General features: G+C 37.9%; 2 protein-coding genes across 5 annotated transcripts; both read right to left on the bottom strand.

Annotated features, from left to right (window-relative positions):
* Positions 1-63: 63 nt before the first annotated feature.
* LOC120742770 (butyrophilin-like protein 2) lies at positions 64-15,907 on the bottom strand. Its single transcript, XM_040046206.1, has 11 exons — positions 15,679-15,907; positions 12,427-12,741; positions 11,767-11,868; positions 11,577-11,677; positions 4,924-5,305; positions 4,168-4,434; positions 3,692-3,976; positions 3,104-3,193; positions 2,781-2,879; positions 2,178-2,295; positions 64-1,868 (listed from the first exon to the last, which is right to left on the bottom strand). The coding sequence occupies exons 1-11, from the start codon at positions 15,761-15,763 to the stop codon at positions 1,775-1,777; spliced, it is 1,938 nt and encodes a 645-aa protein (XP_039902140.1). The 5' UTR covers positions 15,764-15,907; the 3' UTR covers positions 64-1,774.
* LOC120742750 (CD276 antigen-like) lies at positions 11,237-27,138 on the bottom strand. 4 transcript variants are annotated; one of them, XM_040046181.1, is made up of 7 exons: positions 26,705-27,134; positions 21,906-22,235; positions 21,138-21,416; positions 20,061-20,156; positions 19,962-19,984; positions 19,598-19,646; positions 11,237-11,283 (listed from the first exon to the last, which is right to left on the bottom strand). In XM_040046181.1, the coding sequence occupies exons 1-6, from the start codon at positions 26,769-26,771 to the stop codon at positions 19,644-19,646; spliced, it is 798 nt and encodes a 265-aa protein (XP_039902115.1). In that variant the 5' UTR covers positions 26,772-27,134; the 3' UTR covers positions 11,237-11,283; positions 19,598-19,643. The 4 variants fall into 4 exon arrangements, with proteins under 4 accessions (XP_039902115.1, XP_039902113.1, XP_039902111.1 ...); XM_040046179.1 differs by lacking the exon at positions 11,237-11,283 and having other exon boundaries at positions 18,200-19,646; positions 19,962-19,992; positions 20,056-20,156; positions 26,705-27,138; XM_040046177.1 differs by lacking the exon at positions 11,237-11,283 and having other exon boundaries at positions 18,200-19,646; positions 19,962-19,986; positions 20,064-20,156; positions 26,705-27,137.
* Positions 27,139-27,209: the final 71 nt, after the last annotated feature.

Genomic DNA, 27,209 nt, shown 5'->3' with positions numbered 1-27,209 from the left:
AAATTTTAATTAAAAAAATGAACCAAAACTAATGAAAATATAAATCGTAGGTTAACAAGAAGGATAATGCATTTAATATTTTTATGGTTTTCTTTTTTTGAAACATCAGAGGAAATTTGATGACTCACAGATGCCTGAAAACATCTTCAAGATTTTGTATGAACATCATTTCATTTTAAAATTATATTTCTTAAAATAACTTGATTTAAAAATAAAATAAGATCACACTCAATAAAACAATCTCCTGTCCAGATGTTTCAAGTTTCTGTTCTTGCTTTTTTAATGTTTTTTGCTTGTGCAGTTTCCTAAAGTACCATCCTCGGTCACTGATGCTTTGTTCTTTTTTATTTTTGCAGTTTTTGCAGGTAAAGACAAACTCAAAGATTATTGTCACCCTTGAAAATACTTAATTACATTAATATCCTTCCTGCCTAGGTAATCATTTTCCTCTTTAAAAGATGTTAAAGAACAACAAAAAAAGCAAAAACACATGATCTTCTCTTTGCTTTGAGCCCTCGCTCGTACAAACACAGATTTGTGGATTAACCAAACAAGATTCTTATGGGACAAGTGAAAACACTGTTTTCATCCGACTGTCATTTTTGATTGATTATATTGCCCAACTGTATGAATAATACAGTAAGAGTCTAAATGCCACATAAACACAAGCACAAGAATGAGCACTTATTTTGATGTTAAAATGTCTAAAATAATGAACAGTGTCAACTTAAAAACAAAACAAAACACAAAGTCAAGAAAGTCAAGAACCAAAATCAATCAAAAAAGACAAAAAACACACAGGTTCTTCCAGCAGCTCATCTGGTTACAAAAGCTGCAAAAAATAATCGTCTGCAAAGGGAGTCTGATATAATATTTGCTGCAGGTAAATTTGCTAACATTCACCTCAGTTGATTAAGGTAAGGACATGAGGAGGAAACAGTAGGAGCTGTGTGAGGCTACTAAAGGCAGTGGATCCTTCAGCAGCTGGATTACAAGGAGCACAGGTAACATACGTGTACCAGTTGTTTCAGAGGTATTCAAGTATAAAATAATAATAAACATATTTGGAAAGTTTTGGTTCTATAGCGTTGTTTTGTTATAACTTTATTATGAATTAAGTGCAAGAGTTGTTAAGTGTGGATAATTAAATAACAGATTAATGCAATAGCAAATTGTGCCTTATTCTCCGTTGGACAGCAAATGGAGAGTGTTGATGAGATGGAAGGAGGAAGAGAGGCAAAGAGTGAGTCACAAGTAGAGCCTTGTTTATTTCTCAGTTTTGTTGCCTTATGATTCCAAGTGCTGTCTCAGATCAACACAGCTCTGCCCTCCAGCACTATCAGCAGCAGGAACAGCAGGAGCAGCAGCAACATTGCACCCCATCAGGTAAAACATAGGTTAGGTTTGCGCTGCACTGTCGCCACCTGACGACAATGATATAGTATGATGCGATTGCATATTACATTCTTGATGAATGTATGTCTTTCTTTGCCTTTAGACAATAATTCTGATGGCAAACCGGACAGGCGAAAAAAAGATGAATGTATGTTGTTGTTATTCAGCCTGGTTCTGTATGCCCCTTTTTAACTTTGAGCACCGCCCCTTTAAACATCTCTGCACGGCCCTGGGTGCGTGCACGTTTCAGTTTTTGATGGTTCCAAGTCACTGATTTGAGGTCGTCATCAGCAGGTTTTTCACTCATGAAAGTTTGTGCTTTACTGAGCAGAGAGCCAAAATGCAGCAGAGTTCAGAGGGATCGACGTCTTCACTGCAGTCACAGAACTACACACCGGACCAAAGCAGTGCGTTTACCGGGGCGTGCTTGGATGGTTTTAGAGCTTCCATTTCCCATTAGCTGAAGTTTAGCACTGTGAATAATATTAAAAAAATAAATTATAATGAATACAGTTGTTCAAACAAAGAGAAATCTTCTACAGTCCAAAACAAACACCACATCAATCTGAATTTGCCTCATCTTACATCATTTCCTTAGAAATTAATAAAATATTCTGTCATGCATGTTGTTGAACGATGCTTCACTCTGACACACTATTAAATCATTTTTGACTAAACAGCAGTTACATTAGACTGATTATAGACATCTGGTTGCATCTTCATAATCATACTGTTTTCACACAAGTTCATTTTTAGGTGTAGTTCATACAAGATTTACTCACGTATCCTTTTTGCTGTCTCTTCGTCGTTGTTCTCGATGCTCTGGGGCAGTGATTATGAAAGTGTGTAGCGCACCCCACAGGTGGGGCACAGAGTTCTGACAGGTGGGGGGCATTTTACCTGGCAGAAGCGTCATGCGGAACAAATGTTTAACATTGGATTCACGTTTACGGCGGGGAAAAAAAATAATTTGCGTCAGTTACATTAAAATTGCACATCCGCTGAAAAGCTGCAGCCACGTGTTTAAGTGAACATTTATTTATTTATATTGCTTTTTTAAAGAATTGGTGCAGACTAATGAAGCAGTCTAGTGATAAAAGTTATAAATAGTTATTTGAAATGAAAGTTGTGTGTTTAAAACAAAAATTACTGAAGGATTTATTGTGAATGAATTTATTATCTAAGTAAAGTTGCAGCTAGGCTTTTCTGTCCATCTGTTTGGTTTTGATGGGGTGTGAAAATATTTATTCCTGCAATGTGGGGACTGATGTAAAAACTTTGAGAACCACTGTTCTAAGGAATCGGGTCCATGAAACATCATAATCAGTTGAAATGACTTGAACAAAATGAATTGGAAAGTGACGAGAAAAAAAAAAGTCATTTACCTCTTCCTCGTCCATACATCTTAACGACCACTGCTGCTAGTAGTTTAAACATAATAGCAACAAACAAAGTTGCTACAATAACGGCAAAAAATTCTAAAACTGAAAGAAACAGAAAGAGGCATTTAGCTCCAATCTCTCAGGATGGATTTACAAAAAACAAAAAACAAAAAACAGTCCCATAAAAAACCAAATCAAATAAAAAAACATAAGTTTCTTTGTCTGTACGTCGTGGTTCTTGTTTCTTTGAGGAATTGAGTCCAGAAAACATCATAATCAATAGAATTTCAAAATAAATTTCAGGGAAGTAAAGTGAGATTGTTTACCTTTTTTGTATGTATAAATTATGAAGGCTACTGCTGCTGCTATAATGACAGTGACTACAATGACTCTTCTTAAACTAGATCCTGAAGTACCTGAAACAGAAAGAAACAGAGTCAGCTCAAATGTCTTTTGGTTTTAACTTCTTCATGACCTGAATTAGAGAAGTGGAAAAAAATGAATTTAATTGATGAATTGATGGAAAAAAAAATAGGTCCACGTAAAGTGAGACACTCTGGACAGGAGTGTTAAATAATTTACTTTGTAGTTTTAGAAGAGATTTGAAGTCAGAGAGAAAGGCATGGGAGTGAGAACCGTATTCCTGACTGCAACAAGAGAGTCTTATATTTTAGAAATATGCACCAGAAAAAAATAAAGATTTATCCCTTTGCCCATCACATCAGGATGTAGTCTAATTCAGTACAACAGCAGCAATCAAATTCAGGGCAACTAGATTGTGAACAGAATTTCATTGTGTGTGTGTGTGTGTGTGTGTGTGTGTGTGTGTGTGTGTGTGTGTGTATATATATAATAGTGTATTGTATTGTCCAGTAAAATCTTAACCATTTAAGTGTGAGAAAAAGCTACCTTACCTTTATGAATCATCACAGATCTGAGACTTATTGTTGTCTCTTCAGCATCATTGACTTCACATGTGTAGATTCCCTCCTGATCTGCAGATATGTCCTGTAGTGTGAGGCTGCCTGACTCTGAAAGCTTCTTCACATGCTGCTTCCATTTCTCTGAGACTGTGTAGTTTGTGACAGTCCCATTCAGGATGAGCTGACTGTGGTTGAATCTCCAAATGAGATTTGAGAGTTGAATGTTTGATGGACTGCATGGGATTGTGTTCTCATACTCAAGAACATCTTGAGAAGCTGAAATATTATTACAAAAACACACAAAATTTATATTTATGAAAGCACATTATGAAATTTTCCAATCTAAAAATTATGCAGATTTACTGTACATATGAATTATCATTTTTCAATGATCTTCAACTGAAAAACTGAATCTGTTTAATAACAAATTTCCACTTAAAGCATTAGTTGCATTCATCACTGCTTACGCATTTTCAGAAAAGCTACACTCTTCCTGTTTCTGCGAGTGCTGACGGTGCAGCTGAAGTTCAGATCATGATCGCTGCCTGAAAGGATCAGAGAGCTGCTGATGTTGTAAAGCTGCTGTTCAGTCTGGTTGACTGTGGTGGTGTTTTTGAAAGTCAGACTGGATGGAGGGCTGGTGGACCAGATGAGTACAGGCTTTGGATAGATCCCCTCTGACCTGCAGGTGATCCCGTTTTCTCCCTGGTAAACGTCGACTTTATGGACTGGAGCTTCAAGAAAGGAAAAGAAAATTGTATTCTTTTGCTAACGTTATGGAGGGATTTGGACTATAGCAGTTTAAAAGGGAGGGACAGGTATTTGTACAGAATGAAGTGATATAGTGAAATAATATAGTTAATGAACTATTGGAAGCAGAACATCTTTCCATGTTGAGACTAGTAACTGGCTACAAACTCTAATAAATATTGCGTTTCATGTTTTTGGAATAGAAATCTCTTTACTGTTCTCAGTTTGAACATTTCACATACTCACAGCTATTTAGAGTTTTTGTAGTGTGTGAATAAGGTTTACATCTCCTGGCCAGGTATGTTATCTACATATATACGACTACCCTGAGTAAATAACTTTACACTCTTCCTTTCTAATCATAACACAGAGTTACAAATGTAAAACTTTATTCAGTGGAAAACAGAATAGACAAATAAGTATAACAACTTAAAACTGAATTACTAAATAAATGTATCTTTTTTGTCTCATACCATCTGCCTTTAGGTTGATAAATGACTCCATGTTTCCATTGATGGTGCTGGTGTAGCATCTGTATCTGGCCTCATCCTGAACCTTCACTCCTGTCAGCAGGACTGAGGCGTTTCCTCTGGAGATCTGGTCCTTGAAGGTTGATGCTCTGCCTTTGAAGCGCTGGGCCGAGTTTCCTGGCTGGTCTTGATTGTGGAAGAATGAGTGAACGGGAAGATTTCCTGCTGACACCTGATGCCAGTGAATGACTACATCAGCACCCTCATAGCTGCATGGCAATGTGCAGTTCTCCATATAAACACAGGACACTTCAGTATCTGAAACAACCAGAAGATAGATATCAAAAAAGTTCAGCTTACTAGAAGTCACTTTTTTTTTCAGCTTCTTTAAACAACCATGATGAGGTTTGTCCTGAGTGGAGCCTGTCCTGTTAAACCTCTGTACAGTCTTGGCTGCTGTGCCGCAGCTCAGTTTCAGGGTGCTGGCAACATGCTTTTAGCCTAGGCCTCTTTATGCAGAGAATCAATTCTTTTTTTCAGATCCTCAGTGAATTCTTTGCTATGATGTGTCAGGTTAAACTTCCAGTGGCCAGTCTGAGAGAGTGTGAGAGCAATTACACCGAATTCAACACACCTGTCCCCGATTTGCACCTGAGACCTTGTAAACTAACGTGTCACATGACACCAGGGAGGTAAAATGGCTAAATGGGAATAATTTGGTCACTTAGGGGTGTACTCACTTTGGTTACCAGCGGTTTAGACATTAATGGCTGTATGTTGAGTTATTTTGAGAAATTTGCACTGTTATACAAGCTGTACACTGACTACTTTACATTGTATTAAAGTGTCATATCTTCATTATTGTCCCATGAAAAGATAGAATAAAATATTTACAAAAATGTGAGGAGGGTGTGCTCACTTTTGAGAGATAGTGTATGTTATTTTGCCCAGTCTCTTTCTCATTGTTGAATCAAAAACTCTGACATTAACTGAGATTACTGACGCCTGCTGTTCTTTAATGTTGTTCTGGGTTCTTTTGTGACCTCCTGGATCTTTGTCTAATATCAAGATTTGCTTGATGAAACATGTAAGTGTGATACGCAAAATACTAGCAAATCAGGAAGGGGGCAAACACTTTTTCACTACTGTATATGCTCTGGTAGAGGACTGAAAGGTTAAAGACCACCCACAGGGCAACTAGGATGTTCATACATAGTGTAAAGTGGAAATGAGTTTTTCTGTGGAGGATGTCAAATGAAAACAGTTAAGGTAAGGTAAGAAAACGGTAATGCATTTGCAGTGGTATTAACAGCAAATTTAAGTTATATCTGGTACAATAGTGTCTAATGGTGTTATTGTTACTATTGTTAGATTAATGTAAAGCTAAAGGAATCACAAAGTACTTTTTAATTTTACATGATTTTGATTAATGACAAACAAACACACCTGATACATCATACATGCATGTTTTAAAGGTTTCCACACTGAGACATAAAAACATATTTTAAATAAAGTTATGCAAAGAAACATGAAAATGAAAACAAGAAATCTTTGAAATAAGAAAACACAACACTGTGAAGTATGTTGTCAGAGATTTCAAATCTCAGACAGTGACAGCTGTTTGCTGACTCATCAACAAGAAAATATTCCAAGGTTTTATTTTTAGCGATATGCAGGAATCCATCCTAACAGGTTTACTTACAATCCTTTAAAGGTCTCTAAAGTTTAAGAACAGATGTACTTCATGTAAACCACAATTCATTAGGATATCTTACAGTCACAGTTTGACTCTATAATCTTACAGACAGTTATGCACACTACAGTTTTCTTTTAATTATAAACTTCACACAATTAAAGTGACTTTTTTATTTCTATTTTGCTTCTGTGTATGTTTAATTAAATCTCACTCATGTACAGTCAAATATTGTGTAAACCATATTCCTACTTCACTGAATAATGATGATAAAAAAGAAGAAAATAAAAAACAGGTTTCTCTACACACCAATAATTTCTGAGATTTAGATCTGAGAGTTTTCCCTGAGAGCTTTTAAGTTTGACTCAGAGTCGCTGAGTTGTTTGGTTTTCTAAACCACATATCCATGATTTATACTGGAATATACTGGAATAAGGTAGCATGTGTAGAGAACATCTCACTCACCTCCTCTTGCTTGAGTCCACTGGAAAATCAGGACCATCAAAAACACGACACATTTGATCCCAGCCATGATCCTCCTATGTTTCAAGCTACGTTAGTGTTCAAAAAGTAAACAGCGATGGTGAAATCTGACCCAGCTTGTTTGGTTGCTAACAGCAGGTTAGCATATTCACTGTGTCACACCCTTCATCTATACTTTTTTGTGACACACTAAGGGAAAGTTAATCAACAACGAGAACAAAAAAAAAAAGAAATATTTCTGTAATATTTCACAGATACTGTCTAAGGCTTGGTGAGTGTTTGGCAGAACGTCATGGTGCAGAAAACAGACATTTCCATTCATATTGTGGAGGTGATGTTAGCCTTGGTCTTGGCCTGGGTTCTCCTGACCAGGTGCTGAAGAGGTAAGTCATAGAAATACCTTTTTCAGTTTAATACGGAGCACGTTACTGACTCGGTATAATGTCTAACCTGTAGGATAAAATCCTGTTTTAGATTCTTCTGACTGCAGTGCTTTAAAGCAGACACTGTATACTGAAAAAGGTCATTTGTACAGGTGTGATACAGGAGGAAGAGAATTCCCTCTGAGGTTGTTTTAGTCCTTCATTGAAAGTAGTCAGGCCATGTTTTAGTTGTCATTTTGTACTGTAAGATTTACATTATTTCGAAACACTTTCACAGACTAATATCAGAGATCATTTTATCAGATTGTGAAAAAGTTTCACTTTCTCCCTGGTGGAGAACAAAAGGTAACAGTGATTTATTCTCAGACATTCTTTATTTTTTATTTTAAAAAAATGAAATAAAACTTAAGAAATTATAACCAATAAATGACAAAGAAGATCTAATCTAATTAAATGTTTCTCATACTTTTCTATTTTGAAGCATCACAGAAATGCCAACATTTCACTAAGAATCACTCATGTCTGAAAATCAGTTTGAGATTTTGCATAACGATGATTTAAGTTTAAAATCGACATCTCTTTACGTTACTCGAGTTAAAAATCTGTCAAGAGCAGATCAAAAGAGCTGCACATTGAGTTTATAATTACAAGATGTACCGAGAGACCAGATAATCTAATATTTTTCAATTCTTTGCATTAGTAGCTCAACTACAGTCCTTTGCGGGTTAACCCCCCCCCCCCCCCAACAAAGATTAGTGTTATACTTTTAAAAATTATTAAATAAATATTCTTTAAAAATATTTAACAAAAATATCTAAAAAAATGTAACAACATTTATCTACATCATATCAAATAAATAAAAACAAAGAGCTGTCGAAGGACGTCAAGAACAAGATTGTAGACCTGCAGAAGCCTGGAATGAGCTGAAAGACCAGCAGAAAGAAGCTTGGTGAGAAGGTGACAGCTGTTGATGTTTTTATTCAGAAAAGGAAGAAATACAAAATAACCATCAGTCGCTCTCAGTCTGGAGCTCCATGTAAGATCTTGACTCAGTGGAGAACATCAGAATATTTCAGCTCCACATTTCAGTGCATCAAATGAAAACGCTAATGTGTCATTTGCAAGTTTTCAAAGCCTCGGCATTATGGGAAATGATAAAAGCATTTAAATGATGACATGTAAAGAAAAACTATACAGCCTGAGTTGAGACAGCAGTTTTGGGTTTACAGTGAACTCTATCAGCTGGTTGTAGAACAAGTACTGCTGCCTGATGTTTGCCACCTTTCTAAGAAAGCGTGCTTACATGTAGCTGTCATTACGCTAGTGTGCAGGGATGTTTCTGCCTCGGTGCCCACGCACTCTGAACTGAGAGGTTTCACCAATAAGCACCATGAACTGTTCTCTGCTTATTTCACCTCCACTGGTCGTTGAATACCTTCCATTGTTCATCCTGTAATAAGAAATACAATCACACAGGCCAGAATCAGACCTCTGTGTCCTATGAACATGCAGACATGGCATCTGCTACTCTTTCACTCTTTTCAGTAAGATTAAACATTTTAGCTGCTTATGTGTTGGCAACGTGTCAGGTTAGATTTTCTTTCCTGATTAGGATGTCACCAGAAACTCAGGAATTTGCATCAGTAGAACTAAACAGTTGGCACACTTCTTACATTAGCATAAGTGTGTCATGTTTGCTATTGCAAACATTTAGCCTATGAAAAAAAAAAATAACAAAACTGATTCACATCTGTCTCAAGCAAAAGAGTACGGTGTATTTCAGGTTAACATATGAAGATAATACTTTGGATGTTTTTAATTAAATGAGGCTTACTATGAATTCTTTGAATAGATGTGGATGTCAGCCTGTTAGCTACTAAACTGCAGTAGTTTCTCCCTCAACTACATTTTGGAGTAATTCTGTGTTTGTGTGTGTTACTGTGTTCGTCTTTTACAGAAGAAATGTACAGATGTTGCTTCTTGCAGGGACCATCTTCAGCTGCTAAATATACACTGAAAAAATTATTGTTCTTAATATTTTAGTCAAGTTGTTTATTTACTTTTTATTTCTCACACATTATACACACATATAACTGAGGCCAGTGTATTGATTCCTCTGTTACCATTAAAAATTCAATATTTGACTCCTCTTCATCACAGAGTGCAGCAGTACTTCATGAAAGTTATTGTAAAAATCCACCAAATGTAATATAAATCCACTTTAAGATGTTTGATTCTTCTAGCAGCTTGATGTTCTCCTCTCTGAGTTTATTAAATACCAGATGAATCAAACAGCTGCAAACATGATCATCTTCAAGTTTGATATGACTGCTGCACTTAAATTAAACTGACCCTCATCTCAGTAGATTAAGGACTGAAAATTGTTGCTGGCTGTAAACACTGTGCAGGACATCAGTTTCATTATAAATTAGAATTATAAATTATAAATTGTGTTTTAACTGCATAAAACATGAAAATACAAATGTAAATAAAAACAACAATAAAAATAAAGCAGCCATGTGCCCACCTGATGGTCTCAATCTAAAGTATCGCTAACATCGTGTAAAACTATTGCTTATTATTATTTTTTCATTTCACAGTAGAAGACATATTTGTTAGCTACCAGCTAGTACAGGGGGGCAGCAACCTTTAACACCCAAAGAGCCATATGGACCTGGTTTCTACAACAGAGAAAACACCTGGAGCTGCAAGTTTTTTGAGATATAAAATGAAGATAACACTGTATATATTGTTTTTTAGTTTTATACTATGTATACAAAATAGGCTAATGTCTTGCTTGTGAAAATGTATTTTAGCAAAAACATTTTAAACATTTAGAACACTGTAAAAAAAAACAAAAAAAAAAAACAAAAAAAAAACATAAAAAACCTGCTACGTTGAAAGTCTTTTTCAAATGAAATAAAGAGCTGAACTTAAAGTATACATGCAGCAAACTAAAATTGTGGCATGCTGTTGTTACGAGAAAATTATGCATTTGTTGTTCCTCACGTGTTATTTCAACAAACTAAGGATGTATTTTATTTGTAGGAAAGTTCCCCATTAACTTTACTGTATAAAGAGGTAACACCAACATTTCAGGGCCAATAAGTTATTATAAGAAGTGTTTATGCACTAAAAAAAAAACAAAATGAGGGCTAGTGTTTGTCTGAGATTTGGACATCCCAGAGTGCGCTCCTAATGCAGGGGGAACAAATTCTGTTGGGGATACCTACCTTGGCATTTGTAACGCATATTTTGAGCTACAAAAACAAAAACAACAACAACAACAAATGTCTACAGCACGCTCCATAGGGAGCTGCAATGTAAAGGTGAAAGGTCGTCTGCACATGGCTCCAGAGCCACGGGTTGCCGACCCCTGAGTTAGTAGCTAAACTCAACTTATCAGCAGTTTTCACAGACAAATCAAAGCTGCCTCTGTGAGTCAGGCTTATTTCTTCTCCTTAGATTTATTCTGTTGCACACCCGAAGCTCAAGGGTCCAAGATGAAGCTGGGAGGCATATCAAAATATTTAGGTTATGATTGTAAAATGAAAACTTTTCTTTGATAAAATCAAGCATTAGGATATGACGCGAACAAAATGGAAAAAAAAGGAAATTAATGTCTCAGTGTTCTTGCTCCTCAGTGCATGCATGAGTTTCTATGGCTCCAAGAAACTCATTTGAAGGTCGTCTTTAGCAGGTTTTTCACTTATGAATGTTTGTGCTTTACTAAACAGAGAGCCAACACATTAAGAGAGTTCAGTGCTGAAGCAGAGCTGCTGGGGTCTGCTTGGGTGGTGTCAGGTGTTTCAGCATTCATGGTAGACCTTCCCTTTGCCATCGGCACAAGTTCAGTGTTACTGTTAACAAGATAAAAAAAATAAAGCTTGAAAACATGTCATCATTATGAATGGAAAACAACGTGTTCAGTTCAAAAATAAACAAATAAACACCACATCCATCTGAATGTGCTTCATCTGATTCTCTGTGTTTCATGTCATGGATGTTGTTGAACATCACTCTGACACACTAATAAAATATTTTTGACAAAGCAGCAGTTTAATTAGAGTCATTATAGACATCTGGTTTTATCTTCAAGACCATAACACTGTTTTCAAACAAGTTTTCATACTGTAGTTCATAAAACATTTACTCACGTATGCAGAATCACTGTCTGTACTTTGTGGTTCTTGTTGCTCTGAGGGATTGGGGCCGGACAAAAAATCATACTCAGTAGAAAAAACATAAACAATTTGAACTGCAAAGTGAAGGGAGAAAGTCATTTACCTTTTCTGCGTTTATAAAGCATGAAGCCTACTGCTGCTACTACTCCTGTAACCACGATGGCTGCAATCACTCCTCCTAAAATAGCTCCTGAATTACCTGAACCTGAAAGAAACAGAAAAAGTCATTTGGCTCCAACCTCTCTCTTAAGAATAGAGTCCAGCATCACATGTGACACAGTTGATGGACCTGAAACCAGTAAGTGCGGCAACATCACTGTGCTGACTGCTTCCAGATACACGCTCCCAAGTATGATCCAAAAAATATTCATTCAAATCATTGTCTCGCTCCTCATTCTATTGGACTTTTTGAAGTCAAGACTGTCATCAGCCCCTCTGCAATGAAGCTCAAGCTACCACGATCAGTGCGCATCCATCCTATTTCATGTCTTGAAGGTGAAACTTGTCCCCTCGAGTCCAATGTCCCCGAGGAAAGCTCCTGGGTTCACAGTTTGCTCTGTAAGCAGGAAGTGATCTTTGAGGGGAGGGTTTTCATGATTCGAGTGTTCAGTGTTTTTCCATCTTGGGTCTGTTTCTCTTGTGTTCGCCCTTTGGGGCAGAGCCCTGGTTCCACACCTGCATCTCTCAAAACAAAACAAAACAAAACAAAACAAAACAAAACACAACACAACACAACACAACAAACGTTTTTTTTGTTTTTTACCCTTTATCTTTAGGTTAATAAATGATTCTTGGTTTCCTCCGTCAGTGCTGGTGTAGCACTTGTATCTGCCTTCATCCTGAACCTCCACCTTTTTCAGCTGCAGTGAGGCGTTTCCTGCGGCGATCTGGTCATTGAACAGTGATGTCCTGCCTCTGAAGCGCTCACTCTGGAGTTTGAGCTGGTCTTGGTTATTGTAGAATGAGTGGACATTAAGGTCTCCTGCTGATACCTGATGCCAGTGGATGACTACATCACTGCCACCATAGCTACACGGCAACATGCAGCCTTCGTTTAAAATGCAGGAGACTTCAGTATCTGCAACAACAGGCAGACACACATCATCAGCGTTTAGCCCTCTGATGTTGCAGAATTAAAAACTTTTCTCTCTCTTAATAAAGCCTTTTAACATTTTTCTGCTCCAGTTCAGGAAAATTTAACCCAAATATGCAGCACCGATGTGGCGACTTTGATTAAATGATTTCCTGATATTCATCAAATGTCATCTTTTTCTGTGCTGTGCAGAGAACTTAAAAACATTAATGACACAATTTTCAAAGCAGGCATGACAACTGTTTTTGATAAATATATACTGCATCTTGCTTTATTTGACCCTTAGCTAAGTTATTTCATTTATTCATCAAGTTTTTTATGTTTGTAAAAGATCGGATTAGGCTGAAAACGTAAACATTTCCAGTTTTCTAGTATTTATTGAGTATTGAAGTATAAGTAAAGTGAAACACATACTGTTTCACATTGTCATGAATCTGCAGTTTTGTGTTAGTATATTTGAGTTCCTGTTTAGGTTTCCATTTATTCTTTGTAGGGTGAATTTCAATCCCTGCTGCAGGTCTTATTTTTTTTTTTAATGTTAAATCACAGTTTTATTGCATTATGCGGGTTCTAGCTACTGTTGATTATCTATAGAGTTTAGATGTTTTAAAACTCCAGTCCTAGTTTTGCACCCTCGTTCTTTATTCAACATAATTTAGAAAAACATAAATTGGTCATATGTGCATGTTTTCCAGCCTTTAACATTATAATAAATTAAATCATTTAGATTAATCCAGGAAAGGAAACAGAAAAAAAGCTATGAGATGAGAAAAATAACACAGGCGACAAAATAAAATATGTTTTGTTGCTTTTGTGTTCATAGGTTTAAAATCTCAAACACTGACAGCTACAAACTCTATTTCCTGCTCTTTACACTCTGGATTACTTAAAGAATATGTCATGGGCCTGGGTGACCCAGAGATCACGTGTTATTTTTGAGTTTAATGAATATTAAGAGTTTTATTCGTCTTTCTTAATCCTTTATGGTTGTTTGTGGTGTGATCTGCCCCTGGTCCCTCGTTTCACCGTGTGTGTGGTTGTGTCAGTTTTGCTGCCCCACCAGGCCTGGAGAGTCCCTGCCTTGGAGCCACCCACACCTGGGATAATCACTCACTTGTTGCTGATCTGCTTAATCAAGGAGCTCTACTTAAGAGAGCAGTGGAGCAGCAGTCAGTGTGGGATTGTTAAACTTGGAAGTCAGTTAGTGCTCAGCGCATATAGTCGCATTGGAATGCTTAATGTGTTTTGTCGGCCGGTGGATAGGACGGTACTCATTATGGCATCTCTTGTTTTCAGGGTGTGTTGTGGCCATTTTTGTTGAATGTTTATAAAATGCAATTTGTATTCATTTTTGTTTTTTCTTTAAAGGTGTAAGAATATTCTGACCTGGTTTTGTTATGTAAATTTGTAATTAATTTTATTGGAGAAGCTTTTGGAAAGTGATTGGTTTATTAGCTTATGGACCCTCCCATTAATCAAGAGATTAAGAGCACCCTGGATGGGTGTGGTAAAGAGGTTTTTCGTTTTTTGTTTGCCAAATGTCAGATGGGAAGACGGGAGGGTTAGAAAATGATTTTTTTGACCACTTTTTGAAGTTGTTAAAGCAAATTAAGTTAACTTTCGTTTAATTTTAAGTTTTAAGAAGTTATTTGGCTGATTTTTGTTTATAATTTTGCACGAAATAAACGGCATATGATTTTTAAACAATGGAGTCAAAAGTGCGTTCTAAAACAAACCTCCCGTTGCCACCCACGGCCTTTTCTTGGACTTTTTTGGTGTTTGGAACGTAAAAGGCCGCGACATTTAAGTCAAAAATCATTTTGACTCGCTTGGATGTCAACTTGGAAGATTACAGAAACGTGTGGAGGGAGCAGCACACTGTTAAACACATGCACCGAGGAGGACTAAACATTACCACGCATCACAGAGAGGAATCACGGCATGGGGAATTGGGAGAGCACAAACTGGATTGTTGGCACTGTTTTTCTGTTTTTTCTGTGAAAACAAAAACCACACTTTCTCCATTGTAAAAGTCCAACATTTGGGTTCTCCTTCAGCCAATATATTTCACTGACCTGTCAGTGAGCACAAACTCACTGCCTACATCTAAACACAGTTTAAACCACCTTCCCATTTCATAGATCTCATAGTTTGTATACTACGAGTATAGTTTGTGAAATTCCCGCCTCCACTCCCACACACTGATTGTTTTCAGTGTTATTCAGTCCGTTTCCAATAATTACATTTCCTGGAAGTTTGGGCATTTTTTTTCAATGAGAAATAGGAAGTAAGAAACGTGCAGTAAACATGTTTTATTAGATGGCATTATATATATATATATATATATATATATATATATATTTCTATCTATATATATATATATATATAGATAGATAGATAGATAGATATAAATCCACAGACCAGGCCCTACTACTTTTCTTTTTGCTGTTTATTAATAAACATATGTTCATATGTTACAGTCACAGTTTCAAGGGACATTTAACCTGACTTGAAATTGTTTTTGTACCTTGTTATTTATATTACACTTTTCCTTTAACTATAAACTTCACAGAGTTACACTGAGGGTTTGATAATTATATATTTTGTCTTTGTGTATGTTTAATGAAATCCTTACTGCTGACACTTTGAACAAACTCACTATTGTGCACTCAAACATTGTTTAAACCATATTCCTACTTCACTGAATAATGACGATATAAAAAAATAAAGAGAAAGAACATGGTTTGTCTACACACCTTTCTGAGATTTACATCTGAGAGTTTTGCCCTGGGAGCTTTTAAGTTTGACTCAGAGTCTCTGTCTTTATTACATTTCCTCCTGTATTTGGCTTTCTAAACAACATGACATTGATTTGCATTTATACTGGAATAACGTAATATGTGTAGAGAACATCTCACTCACCTCCTCTTGCATGAGTCCACTGGAAAGTCAGGACCACCAAAAACACGACACATTTGATCCCAGCCATGATCCTGCTCCGTTTCATGCTACGCTACCTGAGTGTTCAAACAGAGTGAACAGCGATGGTGAAATCTGACCCAGCTGGTTCTGTTGCTTGCGCCAGCGTAGCATGTTCACTGTGAAAAACAACACACCCTTCATCTAAATACATTTTTGTGACATACTAATGGAAAGTTAATCAACAACTGCTCACAGTGTTCATGTAATTAAACTGTTCAAAGAGGTCGGCTGCCCAAAAAATGATTGGGTGAATAAGAATAAAAAGAACCACAAAAAAGGAAATGTTTCTATAACATTTCACAGACACTGTCTAAGGCTTGGCGAGTGTTTGGCAGAATGTCATTCATATTGGCGTTGCTGTTAGCCTTGGCCTGGGTTCTCCTGACCAGGTGCTGAAGAGGTAAAGCTATAGAAATGCCCTTTTCGGTATAATGTGGAGCACGTTACTGACTCAGTATAATGTCTAACCTGTAGGATAAAAATCCCGTGTTAGATTCCCCTGGTCTGACTGCAGTGCTGTAAAGCAGACACTGTATACTAAGCAAGGTCATTTCTGCAGGTGTGATACAGGAGGAAGAGAATTCACTCTGAGGTTGTTTTACTCTTTCATGGAAAATATTCAGGCCATGATTTAGATGTCATGTCGTACTGTAAGATTATTTTTCTCAATATGTAAAAAAGTGTCACTTCACCACCCCCTGCTGGAGAAAAAAGGTAACCAGGATTTATTCTTAGACATTATTAATTTTTAAAAATGAACTAAAACTAAATAAAATAAACCAGTAAGTAGTGAAGAAGAAGAATCCATTTAAATGCTTTTCATACTTTTCTATTTTGAAGCATCACAGAAATCTGATGTCAACTGAAATGCTGTGCTCAAACGAAACCAACATTTCTCCCGTGGAGATCTTCAGAACATCGGTGGATTTACCCTGTTCAGCTCCATAAATACATGGTTTTAATTTGAACCACTAAACTTTACATTTCAGCTATGATAAATTAGCTGAAGAAAAACAACAACAATCATTATTATGATTGTTGTTGTTGTGTCTAACTGTATTAAATACCTCTGAATAGCATTCAGTCCAAATAGCTCTATATCAAAGAAGGGAGGATGGTAATGAATTACAACAGAACTGTGCCACATTTAATTTTACTTATTTTTGGCTTAAAATGCTAATTAGTACTGAGACCATAATTACTGTCTACATAGCCTGCTCCCACACTCCAGGGGGAGCCAGAGAACACGGAAATAATGAAACGAAAGCATTATGAGAAACGATGTAAAGAAAGACATGTAAAGAAAAACTGTAGAGCTGGTTGTACAACAAGAACTGCTGCCTGATGTTTGACACCTAGTTTTCTAAGGAACATGTAGCTCTCGCTACGCAAGTATGCAGGAATGTTTCTGCCTCCGTGCCCACGCCGACTGAACCGAGAGGTTTCCTGGTTTGTTTTTCTTAGATGTAAACCACATAACTGTGAAGAGATCATTGCAATTACAGTTTTTCCCAATTGTTTACACACATTTTCTAAAAGCATGCCTCATATTGTCATATTGCAAGAGTTGCAACTGCAACTACTAGCCTACAGTAACAGTAGGGTTGGGTTGAACTCCTTATCCTGCTTCCCTCGTTGTCATTCCATGAACAAGGACATGGTGTGCAATAGTTGCCTGAATTTCATCAGTAATGACTTCTCTTGGTCGTCCTCCCCCCTCAAACGGACTTTTATCCTGTTCAGTTGGTCTGATTAAATCATTAGAAACACGCGTGTTCAATTGTTCGTTGCTGTGTGTAAAAGATGACAGCTGTTATACAAGTGTTAAATGTGTTTATTGACTGAGCATGTGTTTAAGGTTTTGAAAAAACAAGTTTATGAGTTTTGCAGATTGTGCCTAAGACCCTGAACAGTGTTTAAGGTTTGGACAAAAGAAGATTTTATTCAACTACTAAGTTTAGGCCACTGAGAATTTGGTTTAGAGAATGAAGTTTAGTCTTTTCGGAAGTCAGTAATGCCTCACTCACCTCTTCTTATCCACTAGGAAGTAACAAAGCTCATCTAATTTAACCTGCCTTCACCTAGATGTTTGAATAACTTTGGTCGGACAAGCTTTAAAAAAAGTTAAAAGATCTATGGTTATCTCTTACAGTTTGAAAAATCTTAACTAATCTTCATCACAGCTGTGTTAGTATAAGAAGGTTCTAATATAATCAGTGGTGTTCAAAAAAGTAAAGGCCACTGATAGGAAGCCTGTAACCTACATGAGGTCCTAAATTTCTCTAAATTAATTGTTTTTAATTGTTCTAAACTGCTGTAGTTCCTCCCTTGGTCCAATAAACTACATTTTGGAGTAAGTCTGTCTTTGTGTGTGTGTCTTCCTGCAGGAACTGCAGAAACCATCTTCAGCTACTAAACATGGACTGAAAAAAATTGTTCTTAATATATTTTAGTCAAGTTGTTTATTTAGTTAAGTTTCTTATGCATTATATACACACACATACACACAAAACATTCATTTTCGAGATGGCAGCATTTGAAAAGACACAAAGAAACCTCCGAGTTACTAGTTGCTGCTCCTGTTGTGGAAGTTTCCATTTAATAAAGCCTGCAGACAAACGGTGGGTGGTAGCTAACATCCTTTAATCAAAAAAAGATCAAAAAGCCAAGCTTGGTGAGAGAAGCCATCGCTGGGGCAGACAGTCAGCACTGTCGCTCCCTGAGCCCAGCATCGCCCTGGGTTAAATACCTCCTACAGGAACAAAAAGCAGGACATAGCTGCTTCAGACCATCGGCCTTTCCCCCAAAGAAAGGTTCACACTCCCTTGCTACCTCTCACAGTCGTTGAAGAGACAAAAGACTCTTCCTGTGGATTTGTCTGCTTCCACCAACAATCACCCGGCTGTTCAATGGCATGAATGTGTGAGACATTGAGCCATACTAAAACCCAGTGGCACCAAGGCCTTAAACAGTAAAATAATACATGAATAAAAGAAATTCCTCTACACTCCTCAGGTCTTTCTCTCACCCACCTTTTATTTTTAGCTGCCCTCTGAGACACAGCAGGTGAGATCCTGTCCTGGTGACAGTGTATTTTTACTACAATACAGTACAAATCCACCTTAAGATGTTCTGCGTGGTTCTTCCAGCAGCTTGACGGTCTCCCCTCTGTGTTTATTAAATGCCAGATGACTCAAACAACAGCTGCAAACTTGATCATCTCTGAAGTTTGAAATGATGTCTGCTGCACTTAAATTAAACGGTCCCTCATCTCAGCCCATTCAGGACTGAAAATAGTTGGTAGCTGTAAACACTGTGCAGGATGTCAGTTTCAGACATTTACATTTATATTAAACTGCATAAAACAAATCAATCATATGTAAACACAAATAACAAGAAAAAAAAAAGTATCTCTCACATCATCTAAAACTGTCTGCAGTGCTTAATGTTATTTTTTCGTTCCACAGTAGAAGAACACATGTTGAAAAGCTACCAGCTAGAAGCTAAACTCAAGTTTATCAGCAGTTTTTGACAAACAAATCAAAGCTGCCTCTGTGACTGAGACTCACCTCTTCTCCTTTGCAACATTCTTCTTTGTGTTGCACAACCAAAAATCAAAGGTCCAGAAGGAGGCATATCAAAATATTTAGGTTATGACCAAGAATCAGCATAGACGAAAACAGAATTTAAAAAAAAAGTGTCCTTGCTCCTCAGTGCACGTATGAGTAACTAAGTAACTCATTTGAATGTCGTTTTCAGCAGGTTTTTCACTTATGAAAGTTTTTGCTTTACTGAGCAGAGATCCAACACTCAGCAGGGTTCAGTGCAGGGCTGAAGCAGAGCTGCTGGGGTCTGCCAGATGTTTCGTGGCAGAGCTTCTATTCAGCTCCACCTTAAGTTCAGTGTCACTGTCAAAAAGATGAAAAGAGACCATTTGGAAACATGTCATCATTATGAATAATAAAAAAAAAAAACGTATACAGTCAAAAAAAAAAAAAAAAAAAAATCACCACATCAATCTGAATTTGCTTCATCTGATTTTCTGTTTTCATGTCATGGATGTTGTTGAACGCTGCTTCAGTCTGACTCACTACTAAATCATTTTGACTCGACAGCAGTTTAATTTCATTCATTATAGACATCTGGTTTTATCTGCATGACCATAACACTGTTTTCAAACAAGTCATTTTTTATTTAGTGTAGTTCAAACAAGATTTACTCACATATGCGTTTTGTTGGTGTTGCTCTGAGGAAAAAAAACATAATCAGTATAAATAACATAAACTAAATGAACTGCAAAGTGAAGGGAGAAAGTCATTTACCTTTTCTGCGTTTATACAGCACGAAGCCTACTGCTGCTACTACTCCTGTAATCACGATGGCTGCAATCACTCCTGCTGAAATAGCTCCTGAATTACCTGAAACAGAAGAAACAGAATCACTGAAAATGTCTTTTGGCTCAAACCTCATCATGGCTCTGAATGGGATAAGCACCCATGTCCCACTACATCATTATTATCATTATTATTATTATTTTTGCTTTATCATCAGAATGTGGTTTAATTAGAATAATATTATTAGAATATAATGAAATCAGAGTTTGTGTTTAACTGCATAAAACTTGATAAAAACGTGTAAATAACACTAAACTTGATCATTAACCGATTAAGGTCTAAACTGTATGTGAGAAGGCTGCATTGCACATGTATGTTAAAGAAAATTGACCCCGTAACACAAATTGCGGTCATAAATATTTTGTACTTTGTAGTTTTGTAACCTTGTAAAGCAAAATATCTGACAATTTTATGTCTGTGCATCTATAGATGAGAATTTGTGTTTGTAAAAATAATTACACAAGTTACAAATTGTTTTTTGTTGAGGTCTGGTTACAGATACAAAGCAAAAAACTATGTGTAAAACTGTAAAAAACTGTAACTTGTGTTTTACAAACACACACAAATTCTCATCAGGACTCAGTACACATTTGATTTACAAGTTCAAAATATTTATGAGCACAATTTGAGCCCATATGTAACACCGATCATATCATGTATCACACTCATGCATCATATTTGCTAGATGAGATTTTATGAGTTTTCGAGAGTTCAGAGAGATTTTTTTCCTGATAAAACTGAATAAATTACACAAAAAAATCAAGATGTAGCCAAAATTATATAATTAATTAATTAATTTCTCATTTTTTTAAAATTCCAATTACAAACAATGTGAATTTATTATTCATCTATTTTGTGAATCATGGTTTGCAGAGTTAAAATTGATTTCAACACTGTGTGGATTTCCTTCTTGTATGACAAAACATTATCTGATGTCATTTTAGGATTAAGGTGAATTTAACATACAGTACATCATATTACAACATTATTGTCTTCACTGCTTACTTTGTTTAGATGAGGTGGAGGGCCAAGTTACACTCCTCTTGCTACGGCGAGTGCTGACGGTGCAGCTGAAGGTCAGATCAGCTTCGCTGTCTGAAGGTGTCACAGAGCTATTGATGTTGTACAGGTGTTGCTCAGTCTCCTGCATCCTGGTGTTACACTTGCTGTTCACATTGGAGGGAGGACTGGTGGACCAGGTGAGCTCAGGCTCAGGGTAGATCCCCTCTGAGCAACAGGTGAGTGTGTTTCCTTCCCGCTGAATGTCGACTTCATGGACTGGAGCTGCAGAAAAAAGAAAGACAGAGTTTATGTTCACATATCTTTATGGGTTCCTTTTTTTAGCATTTATAAAGCAAGTACGGTGAAAAAGCTGAAAAGCAGAAATATAGTCAAGTGTTACCAGTGCTCGATTTTTCTACACTGAATGATGTATTTTAACTGAACTTTTTGTGAGCAGGACATCTTTGTCATTAAATCAAGTGTTTCATCAAAAGACTAATTGTAGTGCTTTTCTTTATTCTCATACATTTTCTGGACTGCATCAGTAGCTGCATTTTCTTTGCAGGTCTTTTACTTGCAGATAAATCTAGTTTTTACAGTCAATACATACATGCATGGCACATGATATTGTTTTTATTTTTATTTTAACTAGAGCTATTTCTGCAAAAAATATCTGAATATAAGTAGAAACATTTATACATACACTTGGAGAAAATGATAAAGATTAAAAACATACATTTCTTTAAAATGAATGCATTGTGTGTCACGTACCATCCATTTTTAAATTGATAAATGATTCTTTGATTCCATTTTCAGTGCTGGTGTAGCACTTGTATCTCCCTTCATCCTGAACCTCCACCTTTGTCAGCAGGAGTGAGGCGTTTCCTGAGGAGATCTGGTCGCTGAACAGTGACGTCCTGCCTCTGAAGCGCTGGTACTGCAGTCCAAGCTGGTCTTTGCCTTCATAGAATAAATGAACAAAAAGATTTCCTGCTGATAGCTGGAACCAGTGGATGATGACTGCAGTGCCTTCCTCAGAGCTGCATGGCAGCATGCAGGTCTCCATGAAAATGCAGGACACGTCAGTATCTGCAACAACAGCAAGAGACACATGATCATAAAGTAAGATCTGCAGCTCAAAACATTTTTAGATGCTTTAGAGTGAAAATTGGTGCTGATAAGTAATGTTTTATTGAGAGTGGGATAAGCAAATGCATGTATAGAATTAAATGTCAAACCTAGTAGTCCCCCAGAAATAATATAACCCTTCCTCCACCACCAAATGACTCTGAGCTGACAGGACTACAGCCGTAGTACAGACTACTACTGACCCTGAAAACAATCTTACTATGCCACGTCGACTGGTTTCAATTCCTCATTTGATAATTTCTGAATTATACAAGCCATTCCACTCCTTTCTCCTCCCAGCTTGTGTCTTTTTTCCCCATTAGCTCAGATTTAGTGGGAGGGACAAAGATACAAAGATGGAGTCAAAGAGAAATGTGCAGTGAATGTGCATCACAGGTGAAGACGATCATGGACGAACCAAAGCAAGAAGCAAAAGACAACTATCAAAGTAAAACAGGAAATAGGAAAAGAAAATACTTAAAGGAGGCTCGGATGGATGAATGAGACAACATTCAAGGAAAACTCAGAAGGACATTAGAAGGACTTCAGACAAAACTGAGAGCAATACCAGAGACAAATAAAAATCAAGACAGAAGCTGAAAACAGAAAAGTATCTAAAACTAAAAATCATCAGGAGCCCAATAAATTTAAACATGAAAATACAGTAAATTACAAAGCAAGAATTGTAAACTGCAGACTGAAGACTTTCCCTGTACCACAGGCTAATACCTCTGCTCTTTCCAGCTGACTCCAGAAAAACAGTAACTTGGTTTCAGTTAAACAGGTTCTCCAACAATCTTTTAGAGTTCTTAAGAACTGATTTAATTTACAGCAGTGATGCCAAAGTCAGCGCATCATTTTAAATGTGTATGTAGTTTGGTTTCTCTGTATAACCATTTTAGTTATTTTACCAAGTGACCTTTGACCTGATTTAAGATAAGATAAGATAACCTTTATTAGTCCCACACGTGGGAAATTTGTTTTGTCACAGCAGGAAGTGGACAGTGCAAAAGTTATGAGGCAAAAATTAGAATACAATAAGAATAAATACAGTACACAACTGTACAGAATAGAATAAAATAAAATACTATATACAGTAGAATAGAATAAAATAAATAGACAATAAGATAAAAATAGAATACAAATACAAATACTATATACAACTGAGTAAAAATACAACGATGACAGGATTATTGCACTTAGTATTATTGCATATGTATGGATGTGTTTGCTTGATCAGTTAAAGTCTTTATTATGGAGTCTGACAGCAGTGGGGAGGAAAGACCTGCGAAATCTCTCCGTCCCACACCGTGGGTGCCGCAGTCTCCCACTGAAGGAGCTGCTCAGTGCTGTCACAGTCTGCTGCATGGGGTGGGAGATGTTGTCCATCATGGATGACAGCTTAGCCGCCGTTCTCCTGTCACTCACCACCTCCACTGGGTCCAGAGGGCATCCTAGAACAGAGCTGGCCCTTCGGATCACCCTGTTCAGTCTCTTCCTGTCCCCAGCAGAGATGCTGCCGCCCCAGCAGACCACGCCATAAAAGATAGCAGAAGCCACAACAGAGTCATAGAAGGTCTTCAAGAGTGGGCCCTCCACTCCAAACGACCTGAGTCTCCGCAGCAGGTACAGCCTGCTCTGCCCTTTCCTGTAGAGGGCGTCTGAGTTATGAGTCCAGTCCAGTCTATTGTTCAGATGAACACCAAGGTACCTGTAGCTGTCCACAGCCTCAATGTCCATACCTTGGATGTTCAGTGGTTGCAGTGGAGAATGCTTGTGCCTGCGGAAGTCTACCACCAGTTCCTTGGTTTTACTGGCGTTGATCTGGAGGTAGTTCAGCTGGCACCAGTCCACAAAGTCTTGGGTCAGACCTCTGTACTCCTTGTCGTCCCCATCAGTGATGAGGCCGACTATTGCAGAGTCATCAGAGAACTTCTGCAGGAAGCACTGGGTGGAATTGTGGGAGAAGTCTGCAGTGTAGATGGTGAAGAGGAACGGAGCCAGAACCGTTCCCTGTGGGGCCCCCGTACTGCAGACGACCCTGTCCGACACACAGCCCTGAGTCCGCACATACTGTGGTCGGTCGGTGAGGTAGTCCAGGATCCAGGTAGTGAGGTGATGGTCCACTCCAGAGTTCACCAGCTTGTCCTTTAGAACCGAGGGAAGAATAGTGTTGAAGGCACTGGAGAAATCAAAGAACATGATTCTCACAGTGCTTCCAGCGGTCTCCAGGTGAGCGAGGGAACGATGTAGGAGGTGAATGACGGCATCATCCGCTCCAATGCCAGGCTGGTAGGCAAACTGAAGTGGGTCCAGTGATGAGCTTATTAGGCGCCGAAGCTGAGCCAGGACCAACCGCTCCAGGGTCTTCATCAGGTGGGATGTCAGAGCCACCGGCCTGTAGCTGTTGAGGTCCTTGGGGCGTGAAGTCTTTGGCACTGGTACTGGTACCAGTACCATATTTATTAAAAATATGAGACGTGTGATAATGTTTTTAGAGTGAGGCATGTAAAGGCAGGGATGTTTTTGTTTGTTTCCTTGTTGGCAGAAGGTTTCGTGTTGAGCCGACACATGGAAACATTGCTTTGTTGTGTTGTCCAAAACTGATCTTAGAAAGATTGTGTCCCTGTGACTCCAGAGGAAAACATCTGTCATGACTGACTCATGTGGCTCTGAGTGAGGCACAGGGATCAAGACCAGCAACCTTAAAATGTGGATCCCAAAGATCGAGCACCATAAATTCTGTCATTTCAGTTCCCATAGGGAATAATTCACAATCATTACTACTGGTTCAAATCCATTGTTTAAATATAAGGAGTATGAGAACATGTGTTCATTTCTAAACTTACTGATGTCTCTATTTGAAAAAAATAAAACTTAGACTTCATTTTTTAATCTCCATTTTCTACTGAAAACCCCATCGATAACTAATTTAATTTCTTTTTGTAACAATAACAGCAAAAATGTAAAGGACGCTCATTTCGAGCCAGAACTCTGAACTTCGATCTAATTAAGGAACTGTTATTAAAAGATGTTTCTGTAAGAGAGCGTATTCCTCCCTCGACAGACCCAACACCACGGTTCGGATAATGTTTTTCGACTTCTCTAGCGCCTTTAACACAATCCAGCTGAGAGAGAAGTTGGAGGCTATGCAGATGGAGGCTCCACTGGATCAGCAACTACCTGATAGGCAGACCACAGTTTGTGAGGCTGCAGAGTTGTGTGTCAGAGAGTCTGAACAGGAACATAGCAGCACCCCAGGGAACTATTCTGTCCCCTTTCCTCTTTACCATCTATACATTCGACTTCAAGTACATCACATAAACTTGTCACCTCCAGAAATTCTCAGATGACATGGCCATTATTGGAAGTGTGGAGATGGGAAGGGAAGAGGAGTACAGAGGACTGCAAACAGACTGAACAAACTCATCAGGAAGGTCGAGTTTCTTCTTGGCATAAAGCTGGCCACTAGGTGATCGGTGACAGAATGCTGGCAATCACGGGCAATGACTCGCACCCCCTCCATAACACACTGGGCAATCTGAAGAGCAGTTTCAGCAACAGGTTCCTCGCTGTCTGAGGGAACGTTGCAGGAGGTCGTTCCTTTCTGCTGCCATCAAACTCTTTAAATCATTCACGTGGGTCAGATCCACACATGTGGACCAGAATAATCCCACCTCAATACACCCTGTCACTTTTGGACACCACGACACACATACTTGTCCTTTTATATTAATATATATGTATATTTATACCTATATTCATCTATTTATCTTTATATTTATTTATCATTACTCTATGAGTGTTTGTTGTTTATTGTATATTTGCTGCTATGACAACTGATTTTCCCTCTGGGATTCATAAAGTTTCTCTGATTCTGAAGTGTGACAGCCAGCCCTGATCTACCGTATATTCTCTATTTTCCTGTCACCAGCAGGTTTTAGATGTAGATACAAACTGATTGTTTAAACCACATTCCCATTTCACCGAGAGTGATGATATTTAATAATAAAGGAAAATAAATCACAAACATTATTTGTCATGATCCTGCTCTGTGACCCAACGTTTTGAGTTTATCATTGGCTATTGTGTTGGCAATTATATTTTCTGCTTAGTTTGTTCCTATTCTTGTCATTTAGATTGCCGAGATTTAGTCTTATTTCATGTTTGTTTCTATTATATTATTCTCGGGCTGTGTTCTCAGTTCTGCTGCCTCAGCACAAATAAAGGTTCATTTTCTATTTCTAAGTTCTGTCTTGGAGACATTTGTTGGTTTCTGGTTATGACACTTCTGCCTCTCCTCACACATTCAGCTTTTTTTTTGAGTTTCTCTCGTTGCACTTCCTGGTATTTGTTTCCTCGAGTAGTTTTTTCAGATTAAAACCAGGTAACTTCTGTTTACACTGGAGTAAGCTAGTGTGTGTAGTAAATGGCTAACTCACCTCCTCCGGTTAAAGTCCACGTAAATGTCAGGAGCACCAGAAACACTGCGCACTTGATCCCAGCCATGATCCTGTTGTTTTATCCGTTTGCAGGCGCATTAATGTTGAAGGATCTCAAACTCACCCAGCTGGTCTGTCTGTCAGGTAGTGCATATTAACGCACTGAGAATGAGGAAAACGCTAATCAAACTTCGCCTGAATGTTCAAGGTCAGCACGGAGACACGCCTTACAATAATTAATATTAACAGTTTGTAACTTCACCTGCACTAACGTGCAGAAGAGGCATCTGCTGATCAACGGCAAACCGAGTTTCCGAGTTTCCGAGTTACAAACAATAAGAAAAACATTTAGAGACGAGTCCCTCTCTGTCGAGTACTGCGCAGAACTTACTTTCGTTTTTATCGTGTGACGCTCGAAGCCTCACAAGCCGCACTACCACGTGACTGATTCAGGAAATGATTGCAGTAATCCGGAGTGGACCCCACCCTCATTCTGCGGACTTAT

The sequence above is a fragment of the Simochromis diagramma genome, unplaced genomic scaffold (genome assembly GCF_900408965.1).
Source record: "Simochromis diagramma unplaced genomic scaffold, fSimDia1.1 OVJJ01000434.1, whole genome shotgun sequence".
NCBI lineage: Eukaryota > Metazoa > Chordata > Actinopteri > Cichliformes > Cichlidae > Simochromis > Simochromis diagramma.
This window is presented reverse-complemented; position numbering and strand designations above follow the sequence as displayed.